Below are 12,863 nucleotides of genomic sequence, written 5' to 3'. Positions count from 1 at the left end.
ATAATTATTAACGTAATTATTATTGTTGTAAACAAAGAGTGGAAAATGTAAATCACGCAAGGTATAGCTACAATAATAATAATCAGCACCTATGTAGGTTGCATGACGCTATGAATAAAATTAAAAATCTACCGGCTGCACCAAATAGGCAAACTAGGGAAAAAGGAGAGCTATTGGCTAATAAAAAAATACGCACATGCCTGTTTAGCACGGCGATCTCAAGTCTTTTCTTTGAATAGAAGACATAGACAGAAAAATTGGGACATGAACACGCTTAGTATCAAAATTGTTACTATTGTACAACAGTAGAATATTCACGGCAACCATTTAAAAACATGGCCGCCAAATAACTACTTGTAATTAATGAGTAGTATGGTAGTACTCACAAGCTGGATGGTCATACAGGGGTGCCACCCGCGTCCCCTCCAGAGCCCCCCCGGCCAGCCGCGCCGACAGCGCCTCCAGGAACTCCCGCACGTTGTGCAGGTCCACCCGCGACTCGCTCGTCTCCGAACCCTCGTGCTCCTCATCTGGTGATGGTGATCAAGAGGAGGTCTTATTGTAAAGGTATTCTTAATATTGTAATGAATTTTTTGGTTCACTTCATTATAATAGTGAGACGGGAGACCGCACTAAAAGACTATCAAGTGTTAATGGGCCACCGTGCCGCGCGACAATGGAGCTATGCGATACAAAACGTCAGTGTTATCGAACATGAAGTGTCGCGTCGTAGTTCCGCTGCAGCTTAGAGCCAGTCCACAGCGCGTTGCGTCAGCGTTGCGTCGACGCAGCGCTGCTGTTGCGTTGTTTTACATACAAATTACCAAGGTGTTCACACGGTGTGCTGCGTCGTCGCAACGCACGTACATGACGGACTGCAGCCCCCGAGACGAAGCGGGAGGAGGTGTTGACGTTGAGACTGCTTCATAATAACGCTGCGTCGACGCAACGCTAAAGCAATGCGCCGTGTGGAGTGTCACCGTCTGTAGTATCGCCCTTAGTATTCATAGTAATTATTACATATAATATTTTTCCAAAATAGTTAATTTTTACCTTCTGTTATAACAAAAAGCAGATGAAGACGAGACAGGTCTGACCTAGTGTGGAGTCCTTTAGTAATAAGTTATTGTTTGTAATATTTCATGCAATAAATAATTTATTTATATAAAAAAAAAATACTTCTTGGTAGAGAAAAGTAAAATAATTCCAGAACTATCTAGAAGGTGGTTTACCTATCTGCTCCAACTTGTCGGTGCTGTACCACGGCATGAGGCTGAGCGTCCGCTGCACCTGCCTTAGAAACCACGCTCCCGACTCGAACTTCAATGGTCTGGAAATGAACAATTCCTGTATTACATCTCTTAGTTTCACGATAGCTTGGAAGTTTATACGTGGGAGAGCCATGCTTCGGCACGGAGGCCCAATCCCTTACCCCATTCCCTTCCCTACACTCCCCTATTACCCTATTCCCTCTTAAAAGGCCGGCAACGCACCTGCAGCTCTTCTGATGCTGCGAGTGTCCATGGGCGACGGAAGTTGCTTTCCATCAGGTGACCCGTTTGCTCGTTTGCCCCCTTATTTCATAAAAAAAAAAGTTAGGTAGTTTTTTGACGCCTAGAATTTAATGCTCTGCATTTCGCGCGGCATTGGGGACTCGTATCTCGAATATAATATGTTGGACTCGCTGGCCGCTGCGCCCGAAAGGATGGTAATTACATCAGCGGTATTTCAACAGCACCATCATTGCGGAGGGCATAGGAATATCAAAAAGTCTAGTTTAGATACATAAGGGTAGTTCGATAAATTTGTTTTAGATGATGCCATACAAGAAATCGGGCTTACAACAATTAGCAGTAGTGGAGTTATAGACTTACAACTAATAATATATAATAGACCAATTATATGCATTTAAAAGAACCATAAAACATAACAACATATAAAATCTATTTTTATAGCATCTCGTTATAATGAATATCATAGAAAAACATATCCAAGTGTCTATAAATCTAGAATTTCCTAAACACGTATTAAAAAACTGTAATCGCAAAACATATTTTTGACGAAAATAATATTTTCGTATCGCAAAACATATTTTTGACGAAAATAATATTTTCGTCAAAAGTATAATATTTTCAAAATATTATGTACTTATAATATTTAGTCATTCTTTTCAGCCTTTTTTTCAGTTCAATAACATTTTGCACATATAATATATGTATAACAAAATGTTACAATTATAACATACACTAGCAATTTGACCGAGCTTTGCTCGGTATTCGATAAAACTCGAATTAAATGACATTTTCTAAAAATTATTCCTAGCTAGATCGATTTATAGCCCCCAAAACCCCCTATAATCTTACTAAATTTCATGAAAATCGTTGGAGCCGATTCCGAGATTTCAATTATATAGGTATATTATATATTATTATACAAGAATATAGGTATATTATCATAATATTAATACGCGATCGAAAAACTTTGTAACCCTTTTTACGAAAAATGGAGAAACGTAGGTGCACAGTTAAAGTTTATATGGTGAAGGAGTGCATCGAACTAATATTATTTTGAAATTATGCTTTTATTATACATTTTTTTCAGAAATAAAACATTACACACACTACAACACACACACATAAGAAATGACTGATGTTTTAGCGACAAGCCTATACATACGAATCATACTCTTTTATTTATGGTTGAAGTCTGTTGACCAAGTTGACAAATTGAAAATGGATTATAGTTTTTTATTGAATCGAAGATACTATGAGACAATGCTTACACGGCCAGTCTGAGATCAGCTAAGTCCCAGAGACAAGAGTTGAAAAAAAAAGATAAGGTCAATATTTTTTACAAAATATAGGTAGTACGTCCTAATTTCGTTGAAACTAAGGTTGAATTTCGACCATTGGGCGATCTCTAGTATACAAGAATTGATCGTTTAAAGATATAAGATAAAGTAAAATTATTTATGATTATGCATATTCCCTATTCTAGCCAGACGCGGTCCGAAGGGGGGGGGGGGGGGGTCACAGGGGACATGACCCCCCCCAAAATCTAAGGTAAAATTGAAAAATCTCAAAATCTTGCTAAATAATAAAAGGAAATTTCTAGCTATCCCCTAAGCACCACTTTGTCCGACCTAAGACAGCTGCTGTGAACCCAGAACCGTCCGAGGGCGCAGATAAAAAAATTGTGTAGTGACTACTGAGTGACCCCCCCCCCCCCCCCGTTGGCAGCACTTACGATGCAATGAGGTCATGGTGCTCGCCTGACTTCGCCGTATTATGTCGTGTCCTCTGCTAATGCTTTTTGTGATTGTTCTGAGATTAGTAAAGTGATTTAATTTTCTGTTGAAAGAGTAATATTTTTTACTCTAGGTAGAGTAATTTATACTAATATTTTACATGCGAAAGTCTGTCTGTCTGTCAGTCTGTTATTTCTTTACGAGCTGAAAATATTCGGCTGGGTACATACCCTAAGTACAATTCATTGCTGTTTTTGCTAGTAAATACTTGTAAATTTCAAGGGCATTCTCGATATATTTATTACAGCAAAATTTACGGTTTGTAATGAATTTTGGCGAAATCATGTCAAAAGTTTAGCTGAATTAGATCGCGAATTAACCAATGATGATAATATAATATCATAGGAATTAATTCAATGCAATTAAGTTAGGTATAGATAATGCCTATAACATTCATAAGAGCAACTTTCAAATGTGAAGATTTAACAAAACATTAGGCTCTCCATTATTATTTTATCTTTCTAATTTTAAGATTTTTGCAATAAATTAAAAAAACAGATAAAATATTTTGATAACTCAAATGTAAAGATTAAGCTTTCATTTAAGTAGGATTTATTGTTCAGAAAATTATTGTCATTGAAAAATGAGACTAAAGTTACTTGATGGAAGGCTTTCTAATGAGCGTTGAAAACTTTTTCCCCAAACGAAAAATCGAAAAAACTACTTTTTAATCGATTTATTCTAGTTACAAAATATATAAATTAAAGATGTACTGTGTAGTTATAGGAACGAAATAAATTACATATCTATTTTATTTATTGTACGATTCTTGATAACAATATTGCGATTGTTTTTTAACAGGCGTTTCTTAAAGAGGAGGAACTTACGTTGAGTCGACAAACCCAGCTAAATAACTTAGCTTCGCCATCTATCTATAAGTCAATTTTGCTGATAGTATCTACATACTAGGGAATGCAAATCTCGTGAGATTGGGGCTCAAGCGAGATCCCACGAGTTTATGAATACAATACCGCGAGATCTCGCCAATTTCGAGATCTCGTGAGATTAGCAGTAGATCTACTATGTATCAAATAACAAATGAAAGAAACAGCCAGTCCTCTCTTCTAATGTGCTTTTATAATTTTGGACGTCCGTGGTAAAACGATAACATAGGGAAGTAAAATGTATGGAAATATATGGAGACCGTTTAAATTTCCGTCGACGATAAATTTTTAACGTGCACGTTATAGGACATCGCAACGTTTACACTTCTGAACCGCACAAAACGTCCGCGGTGCGTAAAATCAGAAGGGCATTTAACGTACACCCAACGTTTTATCGTGGAAGCCGGCGTCCACGATAACGTGACGTTCTTTGATAACTAACAAAACAACGAGAAGTCAAAATTCAGGACCTAGTTGAGAATCACAATGCACAGTTGCCAGCTCCTCTTTGTTTTGATTCCGTGATCGCAACTCTGTCCGTGTCAGTCCGCGCTTCAAATAAGACGTTTTTATGCTCAAGTGCAATCTCGTCAAACTCGCGAGATCTCGCCTTTTTTTCGTCCGAGATCAATCTCGCTAAAAAAGGCCGAGATCTCGCTAAAACGAGATCTCGCGAGAACGAGATTGCATTCCCTACTACATACCCCTCTTGGCTCAGCTCTTAAAGGACTAAATAAACTATTTAACGGTATGTAGTACCTACTTACAGGGCCGGTTTTAGGACTACCAGCGCCCTGGGCGAGATTTGGTGCTTGATAGTGCTGAATTTGGCACCCTTTTGATTACCTTCAGCGTCCCTTTTTATTTGGCGCCCTGGGCGGTCGCCCAGCGTCGCCCCCTCTAACGCCGCTACTTACTGGTAATGGCGACAGACGCAGGGCAGCAGGCCGCCGTCGTCACCGCCGCAGCTGTCGCAGACACTTGTCGTGGGACATCGCGCTTTTAATCTTCTGTTGCCATTTCTGGAACAAGAGCAAAAGATTTTAATGAGCTGGCCTAAAATTATTGTTAGTAAAGAGATTTTTTTTAATAAGAAGGATAAGTCTTGTTTACAATTTTTAAATAGTTAAAAAAATCTCGTGTGTTTGTGACACTCCAAAACTCCTCCAAAACGACTCAACCGATTTTAATGAAATTTTGTACTATCAGAGAAGTTGATTAGCCTAGGAAGTAATTTCCTATCCGACCGATCACAGCTAACATTGAATTGACAATAAGACGACCAAATGACGTAGGTGCGTTAACTGCATAGGAATCAATTTCCTCGATGGTAAATTCGTTACGCCTGAGAATAGGTTTCTATCTAAGTATGTACTTTTATATTGATACTAGAAAGAATTTATAATATGGCAAAATAACATTTGCCGGGTCAGCTAGTAGTTCTATAATTAATCACATCGTTAGTCATGACTAACGAACTGATATCTCATGACTAACACTGTCTCTACGTAAATGATTTTGAAAAAAATAGTATATGAGACGGGCACATTTTCAAGTTTCAAGCCTATAAATTAGGTAAGGGACATGAGACAATATACACGAAGATATTTTAAGTTAACTGTTATAATAATATTTAATTTAATTTTTTTTTGATTAAGTAATTTTTTTGATTACTATCAAACTAATTTTTGTGAGAAGCTGCATTTTGATAAGACGAACAACATTTTTATTTGCGAAAAATCTTGAAAGTGGTAGCTAACAGAGATCGAAAGGATTTCATACTTTAATTTGATGGTCCTAAAATAATATGGATTGTTCTACTCCTACTCCGTGGTCCAGTGGTTTAGAGCGTGGCTCTTGACTTGGAGGTGGTGGGTTCGATTCCCGCGTTGGAAACATAATATTATTTTCAAGTTTGGTTAGCACAGTGCAGGCTGATCACCTGATTGTCTGACGAGTAAGATGACCCTTGCGTCGGATGGGCATGTAAAAACTGATCTCTCGCCAGTCGTGTCGGTCTTCCGTCCCACTGGGTTATGAGAGTAAAGGAATAAAGAGTGCTCTTGTGTACTGCGCACACACTGGGGCACTATAAAAATTACTCCTGCGTAACTGGCCTGGTTTCAATGAAACCGGCCACCGTCACAGAAACCTGTGTGGGAGTTATTATTATTATTATTTCTCTCTTCTGACATTAAGTGTGCATTGTGCAAGATGACGCCGGCATCAGGAAGTGGGCGAGGAAGTGTCGCCTGACCATGACTCGGTCAATACCCGCTATTGCCAGGCGACGAAGGTCAATTAATCATCATCGCCGTGTAGAGACTAGACTAGGGATTTGAAAAGTGTTCATGATTTTAAAGTTATTAATGTACTTCTTTTGTCATTTTTTAATTCAATACATAATTATTATACAATAATTCATTTCATAAATTTTATAGCTATCCCACAATGACGTTTTGGTTGTTTTTTTTTTATTGGATCTTACAATTTCTCGCCACGCAGCTCTTGTGGAAAACAGCCATACAGTCGTATTAAGTGCACACACACACAGACACACAGTGTGCGATACGCGCATCCGCTTCCATACAAATTGTATGGAGGCGGATTTTTGCGATGAACCCCGGTACGCTGAGCCCCGGAACGGCCCGTCTCAGTGTGCTCACTCCTTTAAAGTCATCCAAGAATCATTTTGTATGTGAATTATGAATTAAATGAAGTAAGTTAATTAGTTAGTTAATACATAATTAAATTTATAATTCATTATGAATTAACTGTTTCGCATCCCGCCTTTATGAAATAAAGTCCTCCAGGCTCCAGACCGAGTACCACAAGAATTCATTTAAGAGGAGTCCACACCCCCCTTTTTTCCATACAAACGTTGTCCCCTGTTTCCTCCCTGGATAATGCTAGTAGATTTATATTTTTTTCCTGAATATCTACGGCCACTAATACAATGTCCCTATGTTTTCTTTTTTTTCATAATTTAATTATTAAATAAGATATGAACGTTCAAAAACCCAAAAAAATGGCCAGATTTTCCGCTGTGTTCAAACGTCCAGAAAACAGATTTGGCTAGATTATACATAAAAAAGCAAAACATAGGAAAACAGCTCAAGCCTTTTTTTAATCTTTAATGAAAAAAGTACTTAAATCGGTTAAATTTTGGAGAAGGAATCAGGGGACAACGAATCGTTGATTTTCTGGATTTTCTGCAGTTGTCTCTCTAGTGTATCCTCTTAAATCAGTGTACAGTGTAGTTAAACTATAGGTACTTTGCAGAGTGCGTCTGCGAACGATTTGTACTTTTAAGAATACTACAATTTAGATACGTAGATAACATTAAAATAATAATGTTCTTATTATGAATTTGATTTACTGTAGCTCAATATAAAGGAAAAAGTCGCAACGTATGTGCTATCACCCCTTTACTGTATTGCACACACGACACAAAAATGGTGTAAGGTATTTTGTGCACAAGGCGAGATGTTGGGAAACCGCGGGCTTAGCCCAGCTATTGCTCAACTGACGCTACCACGAACACTCGAACTCGAAAACATAGAGATGTATTAATTTTCTCAGTTTCGAGCCAAATTCTCGTAATTATATTGCCAAGGTCACCTGGGTGCTTAGACCTTTTGCATTTTCTAGTTTTGTTAGCAAAGCAAGTCGAAAGAAATTAAAAATAACGCATCACAAGCGCCATGACACTTAGCGATGTGTTAACAGCGTTATGTCAAATAGGTACCATGCATGTTGGTGGTCACGTCCCTCAGCCATGAGGATACGACTAGGAAGGAAGGAAGGAACGATGTTGGAGTTTGGACATCCAACTTTGCTGTCAAAACGAGTATGCGATATTATGAGTTATAATGTGGTTATGACTAATAAGTACTCTTCTCTCTTTCGTTATCTCCATCTCTCTCGATTTTGTCAGCTTGAGAAAGAACCCAACTGATATCGGAAGTAGAAGTATCGCCTACGGGATTACTTCTACTTCCGAATGTAGAGAACTATTTTAATCTATTATCCTGTTCCTTTTTTAAGTGTTAAAAAATTTTAAATCCAGAAAGGGTTAACACTTAACTTTTTTCGGGGTTACAACCGGGAATGGAACGGATTAATTTTAAGTAGGTACAGATTGAAAGTTGTCGGATTTTTTTTTTAATTTTAGCCGTAGAGTTCGAGTTCGAGAATCAAGTGAGTATAGAGACACCAGTAGTAGCGATTCAGCTCTCAATATAGATAACGATCGAGACTCGGGGATTAGGAAATAGGAGTTTACTAGGAATGTAGCAACTAGTAGTATTTTCCTAGTACATACTAGTCTAAGGAAAAAAAGTTCTATTCAAATAGAAAATACTTTTTTCAAAATTCTGCGTTTCTGCTTCAAAAAGTACGTATCTTTTTTAGCAATTCCTATAGTAATAACGGCCTTTATGTCTACAGTATGAACCGTACATTTTTCCGCATTAAAAACAATTCTATTTCATGAGACTAGAATAAAGTATATAGGTATCTGCCAGTGCCATCTGGTATATAAAATGAATTAGGTTTCATCTACCTTATACATGGAGAAGGACAGACAGACACATATTTTATAACATTAGAATAAAATAATCTTTAATCGTTTACCGGAGTAGGTCAATATGTTAAACATAATATTTCTTCAATCATAAATTGTAGTTGAATGAAAGGCTCAAATACATTACCAGTAAGTAATGTTTTATTCATGGAAAGTAAAATTACATTGTCGCAATATACTGATCAACCTTGACAGCGTCGAGCGTGGACACAGCACGCACTGGTGGAACTAATGATAACGCTCCCAAATTAAAAATATATGTGGTATCAGGAAAATTGGTTCATAAATCATATAATGGCGGATCTACATTATTTGGTTGGGTTATGTGGTGCAATAAACTTGGAGGAACTAATTATTACGCTCCTAAATTAACTTGACATGTGGCATCAGGAAAATTAATTCATAGAGTGACGGACCTACATTATTTGATTGGGTTATTTGATACAATAAAGTCAATAAACTTGATATAATCCGACCAAATAATGTTGGTCCATCGCTGTACATAAACCGACTAGATTACTAGACGATACCCGCAACTTCGTTGCACCAAAATTCGTTTCTTGCGAAGAAACCGTACATTTTTCCTGGATAAAAATTATCCTATGTCCTTTCCCTGGACTCACTGTATCTCCATACCAAATTTCAACAAAATCGGTTCAGCGATTTGGGCGTGAAGAGATAACAGACAGACACACTTTAACATTTATAATATCAGTATGGAATTCTCTACATTACTCTGTGGGTACCAACTTAAAGACATATCCGTCACCCGTAGGACCGTAACATTACATATTATAAGTATTTTCTGTGAAATAAAAACTATCCTTTTCCGGGATTCGAAGATATTTATTACCAAATTTCATCAAAAAGCGGTTTCAAAGCCATCACTTTTCACCAGTTGTCATAAAGAAATAGAACACTTTTCCATTCATAGAGGAAAAAATAATCGGTCAAGTGCGAGTCGGACTCGCGCACGAAGGGTTCCGTACCGTTATAGAGCAAGCAAAAATTGTGTTTTTTGAATAAGAGCCCCCTGAAAATTTTATTTTATTTAAATATTATTGTTAATTAATAAAGTACACATATATTTAAGGCCTTTGTGAAAATTTAAAGTGCCTACCTGTTGTCATAGATATCGAGCAAAAAAGGCCAAAAAAATCACGTTTGTTGTATGGGAGCCCCCCTTAAATATTAATATTAATATTTTGTTTTTAGTATTTGTAGATTAGGTAGGTATGCTAGTCTGAAGCGCTTGTAAGCTTTTTAGAATAGGTCCCAAAGCTACAACTTAGCTATGTTCGCGAATCCTCAAATCCTATCAAAGCAGACCTTGATCTTAATGAGGAATGAAAAACCCTTCCGCATCTTCGTACAATGATGTAGGAAGCGGAGCTCAATTACGAGATGTCACAGTACTATGTACGATGAACCTGTAAGGGGCTTTTCTCTATTATTAAGCTTAATTCATATTCATCCGCTCCAACGCGCGGTTTGGCGGTACACCGCAAGATCGGCCAAAACGTGCGATCGCGCGGACACATACGAAATCCAGCCATATAATAAGAACCAGGAAACAAGTAGAGTAGTGATAGTAAGTGATAGTTACCAGTAAAAACTCGCAAGACTAGTTAACATACACTAGTATGGAGAATATAATATAGATAGCCTATCCGGCACTTTATCAGGAAGTGGTGAAACAGGCCCTTAGGATGATTTATAAAATATTTTGTACCTACTTGTCTGATATTATGTTAGACAAGTGACAAGGATAAAATATTGTAAGTATAGAACTTTAACTATAACTTCCAATGAGGATCGATTTATATGCGTCCGCTCGACCGCGCGGTTTGGCGGCTACACCGCGAGATCACAAGCAATTGTATGTAAAATGACAGAGCCAATGCGCCGCTATTTAAATGAGTCGTTATAAACATTTGTTTGTAATCTGGCAACGTAAAGTAATTAGCAAATGATTAATGTAAGTATATAAGAAAACAAGCCGGCCTGTCTCAGTTAGGTGAGGTGGATTGTCAAATAAAAAAATTTAAAGAAAACTAGCAAACGTAGCCGCCAAACCGCGCGTTCAGGCGGACGCAAAAAAAGTACATTTACAGCCTTATTATGGTAAGAAATTAATTGATAAAAGTAGGTTACAGCAAACAAATAGCTAACTCTATTGTTAATGGATTAAGTAATTGCTTCTTGAACTAAAGTCGGAATGTTTATTCAAATAGTGATGACATCATGAAAACCTAATTAAGGGGTCATAGGTTCATACTTCATCCTGATGATGAGGGCTGTTTGGTTGTGGGAAGCAACTGTTAAACTTGTCTGATAATGGAAGTCGAGTTTCCTCTTATCCCGAATAATTATTAGATAAAAAATTCAGTGTATAATTTGACAAAGGTTAGATACAACTTCACCAAATTAGCCTCCTAAAGTAACCACGACATTAGCTCCATAGTTGCTGATCATTCTTACCTCTATACACATCCAGAATAATTTTCGGCTATCACAAAATCACTGTCGTGTCATAAAAAATCGTATTTAAATCGTGTACCTACCTGTACACGATTTAAATACGATTTTTTATGACACGACAGTGATTTTGATTTGTGTGTTATACTGTTGACATATAATTCGTAGTGCTATATGTACAGTTTCGTTGTAAAAAGTCGCTTTCATTCCATTCCGCAGCAGTTTAAATTGAGCCTAAGTGAAATTTAGAGATAGATGAAATAATATTTACGTCGATTCTACTGCTCTTTAAAAATGTTTATTGCCATAGGGCTTAGACTATGACCTACGGTACATTATGATAATTTATTCAACATTCAACACGATTTCTAAATTTAAATTTCAAATTATCAATTTAATATTTAGAATTTTTGTTTTCCTTCTCTATTATCTAGGTTCTAGAAATCTAGAGTATATATAATGTTGTATTATTATGATTTAAACTAATTATAAACGAATATATTATAATATAGCTATAATATTCGATTATAATAAGCTTATGTAGAGTTCGCTGGTAGAGACCAAAAAGGTAGGTAAACCTATTTGTAGGATCTATTTTTTTGGATTCTCATCACTTAATTTTGTGATTATAGTTTAAATAATTAATTAGTAGATAACTTAACGATAAGTATCTACTATATTTTCTTGAGTAACAATAATTAGAAACTATGACTTCTCTGACATTTCAAATAAAAACATTGAACTTATTATACGTATATTATACCTGTACACTTATTATAAAACTTAAGCTATATTATCACATTTTTCACTGCTCCTCCTCTAACCACATAGACGTTACACTAGGCGAGTTCTCCCGGGTTTCCTCGGTGATGATCTTCAGTAAGACCACCTCCATCATGCACAGAGCGAAGAGGACCACGAACACGGCGAAATTGGAGCCAGTGTGGTGGAATTGGAACCCAGCAGTGGGCCCGGGAGGCGGCCAGGCCGCCATCCCGAAAGTAACTAAGTTCGGGAACACCATGATCGATTTTCAAAATTCCATTGCACTTGACAGTTTGTTTTTTTTACGTTTTGAATTGAGGGCGACAACTTTTTGTGGAACTGACGATTTTGAAATGGTTTTTTATTTTTATTTCGAAATCGATGTTATCGATTTGTGCGAGCGGGCGAGTAATTTGCGCGCCAGTACTGTAATGGTCGGCGGTAGTCTGCGGCGGCGGGCGCGTTTTGAAATGTTCTCTTATGAAATATGAATCGCTTTAGTTAGATGCGTTGGGAAATGGTGTGTTGTGAATGCAACAGTTTTGCGGTCAAGGCCGAGTGCGTGGACGATAACCTTTGTTGTTTGCCGATCGCGAGTTTGCGTTTTCGCATGGGCGTACCCAGGAGGGATAAAAAATTACAATTTCCCTGGCAAGTGGGAATTAAAAACGTGTTACCTACTCAACGAAAAATGAAGTATTGGGAACATAATAGATTTTCAGTCAGATATACATAAAAGTAAATTTTGACGATTTTTTGTTCCAATATTCCAGACAGAACATTTTCTCGAAACACTCAAAACAGGTATACTGGTCCCTGTTCGGCTGTAAGACTTTATTAGTTA

At 37.2% G+C, this 12,863-nt stretch overlaps 1 protein-coding gene across 2 annotated transcripts in view; it reads right to left on the bottom strand.

Annotated features, from left to right (window-relative positions):
• LOC121730115 overlaps positions 1-12,863 on the bottom strand; it is an 81,420-nt gene that overhangs the window by 51,333 nt on the left and 17,224 nt on the right. For both annotated transcript variants that reach the window (XM_042118973.1, XM_042118974.1), the window contains exons 2-4: positions 5,109-5,213; positions 1,233-1,330; positions 387-530 (exon numbers count right to left, since the gene is read on the bottom strand). In XM_042118973.1, coding sequence (XP_041974907.1) covers positions 387-530; positions 1,233-1,330; positions 5,109-5,213 — 347 coding nt within the window. The remainder of the gene's footprint in view (positions 1-386; positions 531-1,232; positions 1,331-5,108; positions 5,214-12,863) is intronic.

The sequence above is a fragment of the Aricia agestis genome, chromosome 9, assembly GCF_905147365.1.
Source record: "Aricia agestis chromosome 9, ilAriAges1.1, whole genome shotgun sequence".
Taxonomy (NCBI): domain Eukaryota; kingdom Metazoa; phylum Arthropoda; class Insecta; order Lepidoptera; family Lycaenidae; genus Aricia; species Aricia agestis.
The sequence above is the reverse complement of the archived record's forward strand: the minus strand, read 5'-3'. Positions and strand labels throughout refer to the sequence as shown.